The 21,223-nt window shown below is 34.8% G+C and overlaps 1 protein-coding gene across 3 annotated transcripts; it reads left to right on the top strand.

The window, feature by feature from the left end:
• The first annotated feature begins 5,670 nt into the window (after window positions 1-5,670).
• Window positions 5,671-19,942, top strand: UGT80B1 (UDP-Glycosyltransferase superfamily protein). 3 transcript variants are annotated; one of them, XM_088221461.1, is made up of 15 exons: window positions 5,671-6,025; window positions 6,757-6,954; window positions 8,371-8,519; window positions 8,946-9,191; window positions 10,015-10,126; window positions 10,466-10,636; window positions 11,679-11,742; window positions 12,074-12,131; window positions 12,261-12,438; window positions 14,882-15,012; window positions 16,245-16,347; window positions 17,225-17,301; window positions 17,546-17,593; window positions 18,392-18,541; window positions 19,500-19,942. In XM_088221461.1, the coding sequence occupies exons 2-15, from the start codon at window positions 6,765-6,767 to the stop codon at window positions 19,701-19,703; spliced, it is 1,881 nt and encodes a 626-aa protein (XP_088077587.1). In that variant the 5' UTR covers window positions 5,671-6,025; window positions 6,757-6,764; the 3' UTR covers window positions 19,704-19,942. The 3 variants fall into 3 exon arrangements, with proteins under 3 accessions (XP_088077587.1, XP_088077586.1, XP_088077588.1); XM_088221460.1 differs by having other exon boundaries at window positions 6,720-6,954; XM_088221462.1 differs by lacking the exon at window positions 6,757-6,954 and having other exon boundaries at window positions 5,672-6,025.
• The last annotated feature ends 1,281 nt before the right edge of the window (window positions 19,943-21,223 follow it).

The raw sequence follows: 21,223 nt of genomic DNA, 5'->3' as shown, positions 1-21,223 counted from the left end.
AATGAGATAGGAGTGTTATGCATACTAATCTATTTGAGACAACACCGCCGAAAAAGAAAAAAAATGGGGCGTTACAGTTGGTATCAGAGCAATTTGATCCTTAAAACTCGAACCTGAAATAGAAGCATTTAAATGTTTGTATTAAAAAAAATGTGGGTAAGTTCAATCTACTCCTCATAACTTAGATTATAAATTAGATACTAAAGGGTTGGCATGGTATGTTAGGAAACAAGGTCGGGGAGAGGGCGTGCGTGTAGGGCGTGTTTGGTGGTGACATTCGGGTTGAGTGGCATAGTTGGTGTATATGGTTGTTGTGCCTGTGTGTGGCCAGAAGTAGGCCGGTGCATGTGTGTATGGCAGTGTATTGCCGATGTTGGTATGGCCAAGGGAAGGTCGGTGTGTGTGGCTAAGGGAAGGTCGTTGTGTGTCTGTGGCAGCATATTGTCGATGTTGGTGTGGCCAAAGGAAGGTCAGTATGTGCATTGCTGTGTATTACCAGTGTGTGTGGCTAAGAGAAGGTCGCTGTATGTGTATGCCAGCATATTGCCGATGTTGGTGTGGCCAAAGGAAGGTCGGTGTGTGTGCGTGGCAGTGTATTACCGGTGTTGGTGACCAACGGAAGGTCGTTGTGTGTGTATGGCAGTGTATTGTCATTGTTGGTGTGGCCAATGGAGGGTCAGTGTATGTGCATGGCTGTGTACTGTTGGTGAGTGCACGTGGTTGTGTATTGCTGATGTGTGTGGCTAAGGGAAGACCGGTGTGTGTGTGTGGTGGTGTACTGCCAGTATGGTATGGCCAAGTGAAGGCTGGTGTGTGCGTGGCTGTGTATAGATGGTGTGTGTGTGTGTGGGTAAGTGAAGGTCGGTAGGGGTGTGACAGGGTGTTACTGGAGGGTGTGTGGCTATATACTATCAGTCTGTGGGAGCGTACGCAGTTGAGTGAACCGATGGTAGGGTGACGGGAATTAAGGTCGTTGGGAGGGTGTGTGTGGTTGAACTAGTGTCGGATGAGTGTTTGATAGTTGGTGGCAGTGTAGTTATTAGAGATATGTGTGTGGGGGTAGTCTTGGGGATGAGTTAGATCTAGGGTAGGTGTATGGGTGGCCAAACAAAGGCAGTTATGTGTGCAAGAAAGGTATTAGGGTTTTAGGTTAGTCATACTATTATAGGAATGTCCCTTGTGGTATGAGAGTCTAGATGAAATGAGGTAGTAAGGGTTCTGTTAGTGTGTGGAAGAATGAAGAAGTCGACGTATGGAGTCAATAAGTGCAATAGGGGTCTAGTAAGTGTATGGAGGAGTGGGTGGGCAAGTGGGAATTTTGACAAGGGCATGGGTGAGTTGTAGATTTAATCAATGAGTAGTAGGGTGGGGTTACAGATAAGGGAAAGGGGCGAGAGGGATATTAGGATATAGGTGTGGATTTAACACCAGACTAGAGGTTCAAATGTATTGTCATACTTTATTTGAGTTTTAGAATTTATTTTACTGGGCTAGGGAGTGCTCGTTGTATATCAGTTATAAATGTAGTAAGACAGAAGGCGAAACCAAAATCCCAACCAGTGGGAACATGCCTAGGGGACGCGAATCAATAGTAAGATGGAGGTATGGTGGAATATACTGAATGTTTATTCATTTTATGTCTCTGTAGCAAATAGAAAATTTTCTAGTTCTTTGTCATTTGCTACCTCGACATGATCGAATTGTAAAACGAATTGTGAAAATTCTGTTGGATAAACTTAGTGATTGTAAATGCACAAAGAATGTTGGCTTTGGACGTAGTCATGAGTAGGGAGTTTAAGTATGACGTGTGGGTTAGGAAACACCTAGAGATGTTAGCCTTAGAAAAATTTGCATATAATAATAGTTACCATGCTAGTGTTGGCATAACCCCTTCCGAGGCTCTTTATGGTAGGCCATGTAAGTCATCGGATTACTGGGGTTTGGGGAAGTACGGTTGATCGAGCCAAAGTTAATGAAAAGAACTACCACAAAGGTGTCAGTGATATTGAAAAGTTTACAGACAACACAAAGTAAAGAATCGCGGGAGAGATTTGAATTTTGAAGTAGGGGATCGTGTGTTCCTCAAAGTGTCTCCTATGGGGCGTTCGTTAAGGATTGAGAAGAAGGGGAAGCTGAGTCCCTGTTTCATGGGGCCTTTTGAGATTCTTGAGGAGGTGGGTATGGTTGCGTATAAGACAACACTTTCTCCGCAGTAGGGTACGGTTCACGATGTAGTTTATATCTCTACCTACAAAAATATCAATCTGATCTGAAGCACGTTTTATTGTATGAGTCGTTGCCGCTAGAAAAAGATTTGCCTATGAAGAAGAACAGATTCGTGTCCTGGAACGACAAAAAAGGGAATTGAGAAATAGAATAATACTTATCGTGAAGGTACAGTGGCGACATCACATAAGTGAAAAAGCAACCTGAGAGTGAAGGGATGAGTTTAGGAACAACTAACCACAACTCTTTGAGGTAATATAGCGAAATTTGAGGAACCAAATTTCTTCTAAAAGGGGAGAATAATGTAATAAATGAGAAAGAGAGAGGTATGTGTGTGTGTGTGTGTGTGTATATATACATATATATAAAGAAACAAATAAATGAATAAAATAAAGGAGAGAGGGAATAGTGAAATAGAAAGTGTAGATTAGATTAGTGGAAAGGAAATGGACAGCTAGGATCCGTGCAGATGGGGAGAGGGGATAGATGGCCAGGATGCGTGGTAGATGGAGTATAAAAAAGGAAGGAAAAGAAGAAAAAAAGAAGGGAAAGGAAAATGAAAAAAAAGGAAAAAGGAAAGAAAAACAGAGGAAAAAAAGGGAGAACGGGAAAGGGAAGAAAGAAATTGGTAATAAAAGATTCGAGAGAGAGGGAAGTCGGAGAGGGAAGAAACAAGAAGAGCGAGCGGGAGAAGGAGAAAAACAACGGTGCAAGCTATGGAAGTGCGAAAAAATGGAGATCGGAGGTATGGTGACTTAAATATTAAATATAGGATGATGAAATATGAATTTGTTTATGTAAATACTGAAGGAAGATATAAACAGTAAAGAAAATGAAATTTAGAAGTAGTGATTGATGAAATCAGAAAACGGAGAGAGATCGTGGGTGGTGGAACAGTCGGTTGATGTTGTGAGTGAAGGGAGATGAAGGAAGCCGCATGGGAAGACCGATAGGTACAGAGAGGTGTCGTCGGGACAGAGTAATTAACTAGAATAGGAAGTAGAGGAAATGAGAAATGGGAGAGTGAAGGCAAGGTTTTGGTTACAATGAGAGGAATGAGAGAAAAGGAAGCAGAGGAAGTGAGAAATGAGAGAGGGAAGATAAGGTGTCGGTTATGGTTAGAGGATTGGGGACGGTGTGTGAATAGGTGTAAGAGAATCCGTCGAATGAGAGGCGGTGTGCTGTGAGAGGTTGATGATGATAGAGAGAAGGGTGCAGGGAGTCGAGGGACACAAAGAGATGAGTTGAGAGGGACATAGAGTGGAACGGTTGGAAGGAGTGACAGTGATAGGTGAAATGCAGGGTGAGGTGAATGGAAGAAAAAAAGGGATTGGGATGGAAGTTAGGGAGCAGTGAGCGTGTGCATGTAGGGATTGCGTGTGTGAGCATTTAGTGCGGATATGTGTTTGTGTAGGTGTGTTTGATGTGTATGTGTGTTTGTGTAGGTGTGTTTTGTGTGTATGTATAGGTGTGTTTTGTGTGTATGTGTGGGTGTGTATTGGGGTCTATTATTTAAATATGCTTATAGATTGGAGAACTGCATAGTAAGGTTGATTGTTTGGTAATAACTGACGTTGGAATGATAGGTGTGTGGGTTAAGTATGCGTGTATGTGGGGTATATGGATTATGGACGGGGTGTAGTGACAGTTGTGTTGGTTAAGGAGGAGGAACGCCGATACTAGTTATTGTCACTTAGAAATGGTAAGTCGATCGCCGATAGTGGTGATGCCTGCAAGTTGTTAGATTGGTGTCGAGTGGAGTCGCCGATGTTGGTGACGAAAGAAAACAATAATGTTGTGTGTGTGGGTGGCTAGTTAGGGGTAGAGCGGTGGAAAAGTAAAGAGTGGTCGCCGATACTAGTGACGGATGGGGGTTACAGTGTGGGTGAGTGGTCAAGTCAGGGCCGAGGGGAGGGTATCAGGGGGTGACCACACCTAGACGTGGTAGTACAATAGAGGTAGATGAGTAGTATTGGGGTCGGGGGTAGGAAAGACGCATGACTAAGGTAGCGGGAAAGGAAACATAGAAGAATAGGTTTGTGATTGGATATTTAAATTTACTATACTAAGTTATATGTACTCATTCTTTATTACTCATAGATGAAGTAGAACTGGATACGGGATCAGAGTTGCAGGTTTCCGAACCTAGCATATAGAGGAGATGAAACAAAGTTTACTACTTGTAGGACATGATCGTTATGTGTTTGTTAGGAGTGTAAACCATATATAAAAATAAGGTTTTAGGTAATTCGTAAACTATTATGTTGATGTGCTTGCAGTTGAGAGTTTTTATAAAAACGGAGTAATTAGTTGCAATACTTTCTTTTAGGTGTGTAATTGATTTAAAATGAGATACGAGTGTTCTGTATACTAATATATTTGAAACAACGCCGCCGAAAAAGAAAAAAAACGGAGCGTTACATATTTTATATTATGTTATTGTTACATTATTAATTATTAAACTAAGCCAGTTAATCATAAAATAAATGTAGTTATTTATTCAATTTTAAAAATTTTTTGGACTAACTTAAATCAAATAATACAAAAGTAAAATTTGATTATTTTTGAATATTGTGTATTTCTATCTTTTTGGTATTCAACAAAATGACACTGAAAATGGTTTTTAACAAATATATTTAGTACTAATATATTTGACATGGTAGTAACATGTTATGGTTGGTTTGCATATACGCTATCAATAAATATGTTTCTTAGAAAATTATTGTACTTACGTGAATATTAAGTAATTATCTTAAAATATTATAAATATGTCATGGGAAGTAATGGGATATATTATATTATATTATTTCCAACTAATATTATTATTTTAAAACAATCATATGGTTACTTTCAATAACCAAATATCATTATAATTATTTCTTTACTTTATGGAAAAGCTTTAAAGATGCATTTATTTATTAATAAAAAAAACAATAGAAATAAACCAATACAATCACATGCTTTGAGGAAGTAATCAAAACGTACACATTTTCCGTAGGAAATAGAAAAGGAAAATTAATATATTTTTGGTAATTACTATATATATATAAATTTTAAACTCATATCAAACATAGTTAAATGTATCTATGCAAATTATTATTTTTCTTAAAATTAAGTTAATTATATTATATTAATATAATTATAAATTAGAAGTTACAATTTAGTAAAAATATTAATTTAATTTATCAATGTATTATTAGTATTATAATGATTAAATTGAAATTTGTTATATAAAAACATGAATTAAAAATTTTTTATAATGAATAAAATTTTTAATTAAAATAATTATAATAGATTAAAAAAATAATATAACATTTTGATTATTAAAATGAAATTGAGATAAATCTTATTTTAAAAAATAAAAACAATGTTATATTTTTGGTAAGATATATTTATTTATTGATCAATTTAGAAAAGAACCTTTTTCCCCATTGCCATAATTTCAATTTATTAGCTCTCTCTCTCTCTCTCTCACAGTCAAAATAAGAACACACATTTCCATTTCATAGCATTGTCCTTCGCCTTTCCAGTTCCTATCTCGAGACTTCTTGCCAGAAACATATTTTGCAAACCCCAAGACGATGAAGTTTCTTACGCTCATTCACTGCTTCAACTCTCTTCCTCAAGTAGCAAGAACCCTCATGATCCAACCAGCTTCCACACAGTACTTATAATAACCTAGAACAGACCCATAAGCCATTTCTTCATCGAAATTAATTTTCAGTATTTGTTTGCACTAGTGGTATTTGATCGATGAAGTGGGGATAGTCGGATACACGTATTCTTGCTTAACTACGAGGTGAAAGGCGTTACATACAAATATATAAATATGAAATATCTTCGGTTCAATTGAATTCTTTACCTCTCGTGATAAACGTGAACCGTTTTCTATGTCTACTGCAATTTTTTAGTTTGAAGTTTGAATTAAACCCCCCCTTTTCTTGTTCACCTAATATTCTATCCTTAATGATTGACCGGTGGGTCTGTGTGTTTGGTTGGTGAATCATTACTTTAACATTTAAAGCTTTAATGTCTGTAATATCAAACCGTTTGGACGTTAACGTGTACCCCTCTTCATCTTTCTATGTTTCACTTCCGATTCCACTTGGATGTTGTGTGGTGAACTGAACAGTTCTGTAATTTTTTTTGAATTTTTGAATTTTGGGTGTCGTTTGCCTTTTCAGTTCTTAGCATTTGGGTAGAGCTTAATTTTTCTGAGACTTTGGGTGTCCACTAGTTTGATTGCGAGTCTAGATTTTTAGAGGCAGTTTTAAGAATTTGGAAAAAGCGGGTACTGGTTTGAGTCTTTGACCAAGAGTTTTGATACTTTCCAGGTCTTAGTTTTACTTACCGATTAAGTATTGAGTTATTTTTAGTAGTCAAGAGTTCCAATGTTGTGAAAGAAGGGTGCTTCGCTACTTCACTTTTTGGGGTCTGATTTGGCTGCATTGAAGAATTTGGATTTTGTCATTGAATATTTTTGAGATTTTTAGATTATGGGGAGTCATTGGATTGATCATCCATTGAAAGGGTCGGAAATGAATGGTGTTAGTAGCAGTCAGGAAGCACGCAGGAGCTTTGGGCGAGATCCTGGTATCTATCAGTCGAGGATAGTATCACGCTATTTTGGAGAGGCAGAGAATCAGACAGGAAGTTCCGTAGAGAAGTTATCTCTTTTGGGGATTTCTCGGTCCGAAGAGCTGGATGTTGGTTCTTCTGCTCCGAGAGGTTTGTTCTCCTAAACCTCACTGTGTTCTTTCTCTTGTTGCTAGTTGGTTGATGATTATGACATTGAGGTTTAGAAGGCCTTTGGATAGTAATTTTATGCGTAGATGTTGGCAATTTTCGTCATTGTTTAATTGAAGCTTCATAATAATTTATTTAATAAGCTATGGAGATCAAATTGGTAGTAATTAGGTAGCTGCTACACTTGATTGAAAAACTAGACATGAGCCTCGATAGGGTAAATATAATATTAACATTGGAAATAGAGGGAAATTGGGTTGAAGTGGCTTAACAGCAGATTTGTCAGATTGTTGCAGTAAGCATGATCATCCTTGGTGATTTGAATTTAGTTTTGTTCTGTATATCCTGGTACACTTTGCTTTTGTCTAATCTTGGATGCGTGGGGACAAAACCATACCTCCCCCTTGAGATTTTGCTTTGAGTAAAACCTTTGAGATATTAAGCTAGCCGACCATTATGGTTTCTTGCCTCTGGAGATGCATTAAAGATTAAAAGTTCGATTATGGAACAACAAAAAAAAATTGAGATTCAGATGCAGACCATGTTTGGCTCTGTTTCTTGGCTAGAAATGGCAGTGGATATAATGCGATTTTACTTTATCAATTTTCCATGTCCTCTCTGGAAATTTTAAATTTGTGAAACTGTAACAGCTACAGTGTGACATAAAATTCCATGTTGAATTAATCAATTGGAGATTTTTCTTTTGAGAAGTCATTCATATTTAAAAAATACAAATGATATGAGCCATCTTTGGTTCTGCTTTTACTTACTCTTGCCATTCATTGAAGAGGTCACTGTAGTTCAGAGTGCAAAGTTATCTGTTGAAGGAGAAAACCCTTAAGTATCTTGCCCCTATTTTTCTTTTATCACATAATTGATTCTTAAAATGAATTTTGTGAGTTGGTAATCAGATGAAAGGATGTTAATTTTTATTCTTCTTTCTATGTTCATACTTATTAATCTTCTTTTATCCCCTGTGCTAAGGACAAAAAAAAACCAAATAAAAGTCTTAAGCTAAAAAAAGTTACAAAATCATTTTCTGGTTGTATAACAATATAATTCTACTCTTTTAAAAAAAAAATATAATTTTACATTTCATTTATGTCTGAATGATGGTATGGGAACTGATTTTGGGTTGTCCATTGTGCTTATATTCTCCAATTAATAAAGAATGTGCTTCTGTTCACATCTCTTTTTGGATCACTACCGCGTGCAGATATTGTCCATCTGTCTGTCCATCTCTCTTTTATAAGTTCTCATGGAGAGAATCGAACTTGTTTTGTCTGATTTTTTTTCCTCTGGAGGTTGGGTAATGGATGAATGTTCTATTTATTGATCTATTTTTGGTTTTTGATTTTATCTGATATGTTTACTGGTGCCAAATTTTCTTCCTGGAAGGGTTGGATCACTGCAGCACCGCACCAATTGATGCTCACAGAAATCTGCTAATTGATGAGGAAGAGATTTCATTCCGTAGGTCTATGACGGACAGGAGAAAAGTACCGAGGCATGACCTAAAACTGGATAGATTGTCGGAGCGCGAGAAGGTAGTTGATAGAATCACATGCATGTGCTTCCAAGTTTTCGAATTCTTATCTTTTCCAGCAAATTTGGTGGCATTGGAAATACAAACATAAGTTAAAGCTTTTAGCAATCCACATGCCATATTCTTGTGCTGCAACTTCTGTATCTTAAATATTTTTTCCAATTTATTTTTGGTTCGAGCATAACATTGTTCTTCTATTATGCCACTCCAGTCCCTGGTTTTATACAAAAAGATGAAGAACGGTATACAAAGTTACTGATATCAACTTCACTTTTTAACAACTTCTGTAAATGTTGTTGATAAATTTCCTTTTTCTTATTAATTAACTTAAACATTAAAGCATGCTTTATGTTGCTCTGATTATATTTGTGGTTTGTGATTATTTCTTCATTTTATTTTTCATGACTCCTTTTATGTTGGTCTTCAGAAAAAACTGATTGTGGAGCTAGTCAAAATCCAAAATGATGGGACAGTGGAAGTTGATATTGCTAGAAGTTCACCTGTAGCTTCAGAGTTGTTAGAGCTTCATTCTTTTGAAGGGCCACCCATTGATATTGATGAGGCTATCTTTTCTGAATCCAAGAAATCAGTTCCAAGGTTGAAGATTGCAATGCTTATTGTAGGAACACGGGGAGATGTACAACCTTTCTTAGCTATTGCAAAGAGACTCCAGGCAAGTTTACTAGTGCTAGTATCATAAAGAGACTGACAAAAGAGGTTCCTTAAATTTAATATAAATGGCAGGTTGATCCTCTTTTATAAAAAGAAACAAAAACCAACAACATTTTTGCTGTTAGAACTTTAACACGAACAAAAAGCAATGTAGGTCTGAGCAACATGACAAACAATGTATTTTCCCTAAACTATCTTTATAGTTTACTTAATATTAATTAACTTCAGCATTAATCATTACCTTTGTCCCTTGGAAAGTAAAAAAGGAGTATATATTTAAATGAGGGGGCAAACTCTGTGGCTGCTAGATGCTACATTATATGATAGAAAATTATTTATTGTTAAAATACTTTAGCATCAAATTAATAGAGTTAAGTCTATGTTAGTAATTTATATAAAATACTTTAATGCTCCGTTTGAACATGGGACTAGAAAATCACTTTTATTAATTAAAGTACTTTTTTGTTAATCTCCCAATTATTGTGTCATGTTTATTTATTTAGTAGAAGAGTGAGCTTTGGTAATATTTGGATATATACATCACATACTTTAGTTCATACCATGCTTATGGAGAAATTGATTCACACTTGCATGTGTCTAGTTAGGGCGGTTTGCAAGGTCATAATGAATACATTTTTATAGGAATAGCAGAACCTGGGTAAATCCAATGTGTATGTCTCTATGTAGAGGGGTTTGGAGGATACCTCTCTGTTGGTTTATCATAACAAATACATTCTTATAGGAATGCCGAACCTGGTAAAAATTTCACTTTTGCAATTTTATCTTTTTACTTGATTTGCTGCAAAAATTGTTCTTGTTTGCAGGAATTTGGTCATCGTGTTAGGTTGGCAACTCATGCAAACTTCAAGTCTTTTGTGCGCTCGGCTGGTGTGGAGTTTTACCCTTTGGGTGGTGATCCCCGTGTTTTGGCAGGATGTAAGAGTTTCCTTATGCAACTCTATAGATTAGATAAACTTCAATGCACTTTAGTTGCCTATTTCTCATCACATATCTTTTTATATTATTGGTTAATGGTGGAGTTAGATTTACAATGGACTGCACACTTGTTAAAAAAAATCCAATTGTTAGTGTAATTAGAAAAAATTTAGAACCCAGATATTGTGACCCTTATAACTATGACTATGCAGTACTTAATCTTTTAATGGGACCCTTATAACTGTGAAAGCAGTGAAAGTGGTTGTTCTTAATCTTCTTTTTTCTCCTTTCAATATCAAATGTTTATACATCTTTTCTACATGAATGGTTTTAAATTAGATATGGCTAGAAATAAAGGTCTCATCCCATCAGGACCTGGAGAAATATCAACACAGAGGAAGCAACTGAGGGCAATTATTGAATCTCTTCTTCCAGCATGTACGGAGCCTGATATTGAAACCAATGCACCTTTTAGAGCTCAGGCAATCATTGCAAATCCTCCCGCTTATGGTAAGTCATACAGTTTAAATGTGTTTGGTTATTTTTGTTGATTTGTGGTTCATATTAAGAGAATTTATCATTCACAATTAGTTCCCATTAAAAAGATTCATTTGTCAGGCAACCCCCCATGCTGAATTATGTTTTTTCTGGCGTAATAGTTGATTACAGGTTTGCTGGGTTGAAGCCCTACAGTACTGCACCTAGGGCCTAAGTCAGTTTTTAATATAGGGACATTCTTTTAAAATTGGAAAAACCCTAGTAGTAAGACTTGGTTCTTCATATAGTTAAAAAATTTATTTCATAGGTGGCTTTGTTGAGTAGGCACATTGCTGAACCACGTTTATTTTTTTTCCTTTCTTTCTCTATCTCGTTACTTTAATCTCTATGTGCATGGGTGCTTTCACAATATCTCATGGTATCAAAAGTTTTTATTTTAATGTATTATGTAGCCTTTTCTCTGTCTTTTAGAATTAACTGTCATATTAATGTATGTCACTGCCCAGAGTGGCCTTTTTTGCTTGGGAGGGAGGCTGCTGGAGAGTGTATCTTAATCTTGAATAAGCTGATTAGGAGGGGAAGAATATTGGTAAATGGCTGCTACCCATGCAAGAGAGATGCGGAGTCATGTAACCATATCTTGTTGTGGTGGCCTTTTGCTTACCATGTGTGGACTGTAGCCTATGGTCTGTTGAGTATCAAGTGGGTGATGGCTGGTTCTGTGAGAGATGATTAGGGCATGGAATGGGAACTATTCAAGATAAGAGGTCTTCCAGTCTTATTCATTTGGCCACTTTTGGGTTATCTGAGAAAAAGGAAATGGGAGAGCTTATGAGGGGAGTAAGAGACTGAATCTAATTTTGATAACTCCAAAGACATTTGGTTCCAGACCTAGGCTTTTTGATTAAGGGTCATCCTCTTTATTCTTGGGGGCCTGATAGATATTTTCTTGACATGTAAATTTTCATAAGGGTTGCATGCTCTTGGTTCTTGTGAATAAATGATATTTTTCTTTAAAAAAAAAAATGCCATATTGATGTGTTTTAATGTGCAGGTCATGCACATGTTGCTGAAGCTCTTGGAGTGCCACTTCACATCTTTTTCACCATGCCCTGGACGTGAGTTGATTAGTCTTTTTTGGGGTTTTCATATTATTTTATTTATTTAAAAATTTTGAGGATTGAAACTGGTAGTTGAGATAAAATGATGTTGCTTTTAGAAGAATATGATATTATGTGGATATAATTTGTGCTAGCTTAATGAAACTTATGATATTGTCATGATTTCATTGAAAGTGTACGTTGCATATGAACTATTACATTTTCAAATAGACAAGAAATGCAATGCCATGACCTTTTGTCAAGCAGATGCAGATCCTGTTTTCTGCATTGGTGAATGTTGAGTAGAGTTTTATTAGAGCCCCTCCTTACTTCTATTTTCTATAGCCAGGCCCACATCTGAATTTCCTCATCCTTTGGCACGTGTTCCTCAAAGTGCTGGTTATTGGGTACGTGCTTCGTTTGTGTATCTTTGTCCCTATATATAAATATATATATTTATATATTTACTGTCTCTTGGAATTGCAATCGGAATGAATCTTTTGACTAATTTCAGTAAATATCCTTTTCTGATCCAGCTGTCGTATATAGTTGTGGATTTGCTGATATGGTGGGGCATAAGGGGGTATATCAATGACTTCAGGAAGAGGAAATTGAAACTTGCTCCTATTGCTTACTTTAGTACATACCATGGATCAATTTCTCATTTTCCAAATGGTTATATGTGGAGTCCCCATGTTGTGCCAAAACCAAAAGGTATGCACATTCCTTTAAAATTATTAATACATTACTATTATTGTTTCTCATATTAAGATATCTGCTTTGTTCAGAAAAGAGGTAGGACCAGGTTGTCATTATTTGTCGTTGCAGGGCATGTGAGATGATTTTTCTATTTTCTATTAATTTAAAAAATTTTAAATAACATTTTTAAAATTAATGTTTTTAGAATTTTTCTGTTTATTAATTAATTGTTTTTAAGAACATAATTTTTAAAAATTAGTTTAGTAAATTTTTTTGTTAATATTTTAAAATGTAGTGGTTCAGAGGTATTAAGGTCATTTACTTGCATATATTGTACTGTTTAAATCACAACTCAAGCTTACTGTTCTGAGTAACTTAATCTGCTTTTCCTTGTCCACTCAATTGTATCTTAGCCAATGAAACATAGGCTAGATGTTTCCTTTTCCTTTGGTTATTTCTGTCTTCGAATGTCTGTACTTGTAGGTGTGTTGAGAACATATTGTCTGCTGAATTGGTTCCATTGGCTTGCTCTAATTGGTTGATCAAGTAATTGTATCTTTCTATGTGAAATTACCCCTTATTACCTTTCTGGGTCTTAGGTTTGAAACCTTAACCTGCCAAAAATTGAAAAACATGATTGCTTGTGATGCTCAAGGTTCAGTCCTTGTACCTGTTTGTCTATGCTTGGAATGGTCCTTACGTGCATCAAAATTAGTAAGGATTCATATCTAAGAACTAAAACAGAAGCATGATGTCTTAGTAAGTCATTACCATGTGTTAAAAGTAGTCAAAACTGGTACTAGTGGAGTGATGTATGAAGAATACTGTTTCATCAGGTATCCAGCCAATGCAAAAATTTTACTGCAATGATAGACTTAAACTACAGAAGAACAGCGTCTAATCTGATGGTGGAAAATGGTAAATGTAAAAAAAGAGGCAAGAGAAAGGAAAAATGGTTTCTTTTTAAGAAGGGGATGCACAGCATGGAACTTAAGATATGGTTTGGGGACTTGGGGAACCATAATAACCATTTACAAGTGCTTGTGGATCTCTTATATGTATATATTACATGTTCACTGCAAGAAATTGATTTTTCTTGGCAATTAAATTTTCAAACTGAAATAAATTTTGTTTCAGAATTTGCCATGATTTTTATTTTCGATATATTTTGATTTTCACTAAATTGTGTGTATGATTGATTTTTTGCCAAAAAATATCTTTTTAAAAGAAACCATAAAAGTCATTGTAAAAATTATATATTTTGGAATAAATCACAAAATTCATCATAAGAAATATATTTTTCATAAAGAATCACAAAGTTCATTGTAAACAAATGTAAATCACAAAATTCCTTGTGAAAATATGAATTTTTCAGAACAGCTAGAAAAGTCATTGTAGAAGGCTTATACTTTTGCAAAGATATTAAATTTTGCTATAAAATATCATTTTTAAACTAATTAAATCGTTGCAACAGCTATTTTGCATCAAACAAATTGCAAGGTTACAAAAAAGTATATTTTCTATTTTTGCAACAAATTTAAATCATCATTATAACATTTAAGTAACAATAGACTTATTTTTTACAGTAAAAATTGGTGTTTTTTTACGAAAAATTAAGTTAGTGTAAAGAAAAATATAGTGACCACTGATTTTACTTTTTAATATTGTAACTTTTTTTAATATATTTGGCAATAGTTTTTAAATAAGAATAGATTCTAAATTTCTTATCAACTTAACATAAAGTAGAATTTGTCGCTCAACCTATAATTTTACATCTTACACTCAAATATAGAGCTCAAGCCTTGTCCTAATGTATATAGCACAAGATGAATATAAGTTAATGTTTAAACGAAAATTTGTTTATTGTTTCATTAATTTTGACATTATTGTTGTAAAATAGAATTAGTAATTATTTAAATTTTCTGAAAAATGCGTTATGTAATAAAAGATAACAATAAGATTATCATTGTAAAATAAAGTTGGCAACAATATAATTTTAGTGCGCTAAATGCATAGATGAAAAAAGTGTCATTGTCAAAAACAAAATTTTGCAATAAATGAAAAATCGTTGTATTGAATTTGTTGCAAGGATATGGACAGCAATGACAATTAGTGTTAAGAAACACATTTTTGCAACGAATTTTAGAGCTGTAAAATGCCAATTCTGTACTTGTAATTATTGTTGTTGTTGCTTTTATTATAGCAATTTTGCTTTCTGAGCAGAGTCATGGTTCACTGGCTAAACACTGGCAAAAAAATGTCAAAGACAGGTAAATGCAGTTTCTAGACTGGTTCTACTGTTGCTTCTTCGTTTGTCCTTGCCATAGTCTATTGAGAGACGTGTTGAAACTTTTTGCCTTCACCATTTATTTAATCTTTATTTTTTAAATATTTACGTAGCACCAGTCACAACTTTTACTTTTCTTCTTTATACTGACTGCAGTTCAATATTTTGCAGATTGGGGCCCGTTAGTTGACGTTGTTGGTTATTGTTTCTTAAATCTTGGGTCAAAGTATCAACCTCAAGAAGAGTTTATTCAGTGGATTAAGAAAGGACCACAACCTATATATATTGGTTTTGGAAGCATGGTATGCTGACCTAACTCAAACTGCATTGAATTAATTCACATGGTCAAATCAGACTCTCAGGTTAAGCATGCTGGCTGAAGTAAAGCTACATATGAACATTATAAAATTTTCTGTCAAATCATACCCTTTCATGTTATTATAGCTTTTGCTTCCTTGTATGCTTTATGAAAACCTTTAAGTCTCTGGATTTTTTTTCTCCTAAAAGAATTTATGAGTAAATTGAGTTAGATATATTATTAAGGTCAAATTAGTTTATCCTTTTGTCATTTGTGAAATTTTGCTCTGGTTGGGACTTGATTGATTAAATTTACCTATGATTCCTGTAACATTTTCGGCCAAGTGTAAGCACTCATTCATAGGATGAACTATGAGTCAATTATATAGTGTTCAAAAAGCTTCTTCTATACATGCAGAGACACACAGTGATACTAGACTTTTGATGACAGTTACCCGTGCATAATAATTTCTTGACATGTGACACCAACTATCAACTCAATTAATTTCTTTTAAGTATATAAACATTTCCTATCTACTTTAAGTTTTTGCAATAATTGATCACTAAACTTAATTAATTATTTTGTTTGGATATATTTGTTTTTAAAAAATTATTTTCTAGGAATATTTCAGATTTAATGAGCTCAAATTTTGACAGTTTCATTTATATTTAAACAACATTTAGCATGAGATAAGGACTTCATGAATATTTCGGATTTATGATTGTCTATGCTTAAGCCTGAAGAGCTTCTGATATGGACTTCATGTTTAAGCATATAAAATGCAAAGTTTAGAATAGATTTTGACATTTAGCCATGTTACTCCATATGTTTGATAGACATTTCAAAACTGTCCATGTTTGATGGAAAGCCTTTGTTCTGAAAAGTTAAGGAAAATGGACAATAAGGGTTGAATAACGGTCAGTTATAGTAGTATGGATACTATGATCTAGAGAGGGTACATATAAGATGAATTAATGATCTCAACTTTTCTGCACTGGTTACTTTATATATTTTCATCTGAAAATCTTCTTTCCTTTTTGCATGGGTTAACGCTTAAAGCTTTCTTCCATGAACAATGATAATTTGCTGTTCATAGCTCTCATATCCATGTTTAATGACACATTTTCTTTAGTTATGTTTTACATGTTTGATGATGAATCCTATTGTTAGCTAAGATTCTTCTTCCTGAATCTTTGGATAGCTTATAATTGTGAAGTACTATTTATTGTATTTTAGCCTCTTGATGATCCGAAGAAAACAACGGGTATTATATTGGAAGCATTGAAAGATACTGGGCAAAGGGGAATTGTTGGTCGAGGTTGGGGAGATCTAGGGAACCGTAAGTAAACTCATTTGCTTTACTGTTTCGGCTTTTTTCTTTTGATAGTAATTCTCTTGGCTTTCATGTCCTGTGATGTCTTCCAGATATCTTTAATTTTCAGTTTGATGCTCATTTTCTTATGCATTCATCCTTTTGTCAACTAAGGGCTGGTTGGACAGATTACTATTAACCATGGCTCTTATTCATTCACATGGCCTTTTTAAGAAGATTGTCATCTATATAGATGTGAATGGACCAGAACTTTTTGAATTATTGGAAGAAGATTTATCTTGTCATGTTTAGACTTTTATGTATAAGATGCGATTTAGACAAACATATCTGCAAAACCATCATCTGAAGAAGTGGTGACCACGTACAAATGAAATATGATCAAATTATTGGAAGAAAGTGAATTTGACAACATACCAACATGAAATCAGATGAGAGAATTGGACTTAAAAAACTTATTAACTTTCCTCAGTAAGATTATGGCTAGTTGCAGTGCCAGGATTAGAATCCCAAGTTTTGCAATCTAAAATACCATATAAACTCATATCATGACATGCCTCTACCTGGCTCTCCTGTCTCCCTCCTCAAAAAGTAGGAATAGAAAGGTCTAAAACCAATTCTTTGTGGTATACAATCTTTTTGAAGCTCCCTTTGGTACATTTTCATGATTTGCTTTCCCTAGAGTCTCTCTCTTCTCTCTCTTTCTTATCGTTTTTGTTGTTACATATATTTATCTTTATTTCACAGTTAAAATGCCTAGATGATTTGACAATTTAACATGTTTGCTTCATTTTGTGTTTCATTTTTAGAAAATTGCAGAACTACTGTTACAAATTAGTAAGAGATTTGTCTTGTTTTTCTTATAGTTGTGTTTCTTGTCTTACAGCAACTGAAGTTCCCGAGTATGCTTTCCTTTTGGAGGACTGCCCTCATGATTGGTTGTTTCCTCATTGTTCAGCTGTGGTGCGTTTGATTATATTCTTTCTAGCATCATCGTGGATGTAGTTAAACTAATGCTAGTATCTTTAGAATGTAAAATAATTGCTGGGACTGTTATACAATTTCCTAAATCTATTGTAAGAGTGAGATGAACGTAGAACATACAGATCTCTGTATGCCTGCAACCAGTATATTTGTTTCAGATACTGTTTGGTTATGTCCTCTAAAATATAATTTAAGTGGAAGTTATATTGCTGCAAACATGCAGGTTCATCATGGTGGCGCTGGAACGACAGCTGCTGGACTAAAAGCTGGGGTAATATTCTCTTTAGCTTCCATTTTTAATTCTGTGGATTACATGTTATAATATTATATGTGGCATTTCATTATGCTTGGGAAATGTCTTTTTCATTTAAAAGTTGTTGAAGCTTTTATAGAATTTCTTTTCGAAATAAAAAGAATGAATTACATTAACAGACACCAAGGGATGCTGATTTGTACCAAGATGTTAACAAAATCCCCAAAATCCTCCATAGAATAGAGAAAATGATCCAAAATAAAAAAGTTAAGGGTTTGGAACTATATGTTCCTAATTCTATCAAAATCCTCCGAATCATCAACCCCCTCAAAAGTTCTTTTATTTCTCTCGTCCCTTAGTACCCAGAAAATGGTGAGTGGAATAAAGTCCACAAATTTTCTATGTTGACTGATACTCTTCCACACGAAATTTCATCTCTGACCAAACCCGCCATTATCCAACCGATACCCAATAAACCATAGACCATCGGCCATAGCTTTTATGCTACTGGACACCATAAAAGAACATGACTACAAGTTTCTGTATCACCTTTACACAAGTAGCAATCATTCACCGTAGTCGTTCCCCTTCTCATCAATTTGTCAAAAGTCAAAATGCATTTCCTTCCGGCGTCCGACGCAAAGAAAGCCACTTTAGAAGGAGCTTTAACCTTCCAAATCTGTGAAAGTGGAAACTTTGTTAACTCTGAAATAGCATTATCTAGACTTCTAGTGGTTGTTAAAAATTCAATTGTTTCTTATAATCCTGTTCACCATTGACTGGTAGATTTGATTAACTTGAATTTATGAATGACAGTGTCCAACAACAATTGTGCCATTTTTTGGGGATCAGTTCTTCTGGGGCGATAGGATACATCAGAAAGGTCTGGGACCTGCACCTATTTCAATATCTCAGCTCAGCGTTGAGAACCTTTCAAATGCCATAAAATTTATGCTTCAACCAGAGGTAATTGTGACAAATAATGCAACCTTCATCTGTCATCTTTGTGGTAATTAAAGCATAATCATGCCCTAATCAGAGTGTTACTTGTTTCTGTGTGTATTGTTTTTTTTTAACACAAAAAGCATACTATTCAGCTTAACACATAGTACTAGTGATGTCCGACTTTTATAGAATTGTACTTGTACTAATCCAAGAATACATTGTATCTGAGAAAATTGCTTTTTGGGAGAAGAGTGTTTAATGTATTCTTCCATAAGGGTGTAACTATGATTCCATTTAGTTGCATTTTGGAGATGCACCCATATTTAGAATCAGGGAAAATTGGGGGGAGGAATGTTGGGTATGGAGAAGATGTCTGGTTGACTTTTGCTGAGGGGTGCAACCATGTGTCCTTGAAGTTGCATTCTGAGTATGTTTTAGAAACTTAAGTCCAGAAAATGAAGGGATGCGAAGGATGATTTAGGCTGGGGGAAAATTGTGTTCCCCAAGTTTTTTTGTCTTTAGTACGAAAAACTGTGATTTGAAGTATAATTGGAATTAAGTTTTAAGCTTTCACAGGTTAGAAGCTGAGTATGCAAAACCAGTTTTACTTAATAGGACATAAGAGAGTGCATACAATAACCTACTATATGGTTTTGGGTTTATGTTATTATTAAGCTAAGTACGAATCTTGGAGCACAAGGGCAAGCAGCATGTGGTATTGGGGATGGGTCTAAGTAGAGCATTCATCAGCATATTCAGTGCTCCTTAGTTTATGAGTGTCCAAAATGGTGAACCTGGAAAAGTAGATGATTTATCAGAGAAAGCATATTGTTTTGATGTTCTTTTCGTACTTGTTTGCCATTTATGGTAATTTTATACTTCTGCTTCCCACCTCCGTTAATCACGTGCTTTGCTTTATGTTCTGCAATAAAATAGTTAGCTAGGTTTTCCATCCTTGATGGAACTTTGGTCCTTGCAGGTTAAGTCTCGAGCTATGGAAATAGCAAAGTTGATAGAGAATGAAGATGGTGTTGCAGCTGCAGTTGATGCATTTCATAGGCATTTACCACCAGAGATACCAATCCCGGTGGCATCTTCTGATGAAGATGACCATATAAACCCCTTGCAGTGGTTTTTTCTTCAAATTGGAAAGCGATGCTGCCTTCCTTGTGGTGGTGTGTAAAGTTTTCGTTCATAAAAACTCTCTTTTTTTAAGTATCCTTTTATTCGAGATCTTTATATCAACCAATTCTTTCATTTCATTGATCTTTGTCTCTTTGAGTTTACAAATATGCATGCTAGCTAGAAATAGAGATCTCTTCCACAGAATGTATTACATGAGGACATGTTTTGTTTTTTGTGTGTTTAGTAAAGCAATAAATATTGAGCAGAAAACGCTAATGAGCTAAGTTTTGTCCTTAAGATCTGTAGATGTGCTTTTTTTTCACCTTATTTAAAGCTTTTACACTTCCCTTCAACTTAGCTTTTGGACTTGTGAAATATGTTACTGCATGGAAGAGAACACTAGTCTGTTCAGCATTTCTATAGATAAATAGCTTTTAGTTTGTTCAACATTTCTTAAGATTTTTATGGTACTAAAATTTTGAGGATCTTATTAGATGAATGCTAGGCTATGTTTGGAACAAATAGATTTTTGTTTGTGGAATTTGTTTACAACTGTATTTTTCTTTTTTGAACTAGTGGAAGTTGGAGGTTTCTAGAAAACAATGACAGAAATTTAAGTTTATAGACAATTTCAAGTAAAATTAAGATACTATATTTGAAATGAATTTAAAAGATAAGTCTCATTTGATTTTAATATTTCATAGTGAGAAGCTTTCTGACCTGCGAAACCTATTTAAATTCCCTGCTTTGAAGAAAACAAAAGATGATTAACCTGGTTTTCTGCCCCTGAATCTGCTCTTCAATATTTCACAGTTTAGCTGTCACTCAGGGGTATTGTCTTTTGCTTGAATCTGTATATGAGTTTAGGGGAATCACACTCTTAACTAGCTATTAATGTGAGAGAGTGCAAACTCATATAGATCTCACACCAAAGTCACGAGCCTTGGATGTGAGATCCAAGTTATTTTACCACATAACAGTGATATCAGAGCCAACTACCACTTTTCTGAGTTACAATCATGAGGTGCAGATGGCTATGTTATAATTGCAGTGTTCGCCGGAGATTAGTTGAGGAAAGCTAGTGCGAAGCCAGCTTCTGTGGGCGCTGGATGAATTATTATATGGTAAAATAACTTGGATCCTATATAGAAAGTGCACGATTTTGATATGAGGTTTACATGAGTTTGGACTCTTTGATCTTAATAAGTTGCTTTGAGGGTGTGGGTTATAGTACTTTTATTCTTTGTAATTGACATGAATTTTCATGGACTCTGTTGTTGGCAAGATCAAGCCTGTCATAGTCAAAATGTCAAAGATAAGCATGATTTCTATTGAGGTCTGAGTAGTTGAGTCGTCATTACAACTTGGTTTTTTTTAGTGATAGGCATATCTTCTAGTTAGCTTTCGGGTGGCGAGATATATTTATTTTTTAAAATGATCTAAGACAGGTGCCTTGTATCAACTGAATCTAGAAAAAAGTTTTCTTCATGTTATCTGAAAGAAATAAATTTAGGGGATTTTTGGATCAATCTTTTGGACTAAAAGAGTAAGATGAGAAGTATTTTTGATAATAATTGA

Source organism: Carica papaya, chromosome 1 (assembly GCF_054855325.1).
Source record: "Carica papaya isolate Zhongbai chromosome 1, ASM5485532v1, whole genome shotgun sequence".
In the NCBI taxonomy this organism is placed as follows: domain Eukaryota; kingdom Viridiplantae; phylum Streptophyta; class Magnoliopsida; order Brassicales; family Caricaceae; genus Carica; species Carica papaya.
The sequence above is the reverse complement of the archived record's forward strand: the minus strand, read 5'-3'. Positions and strand labels throughout refer to the sequence as shown.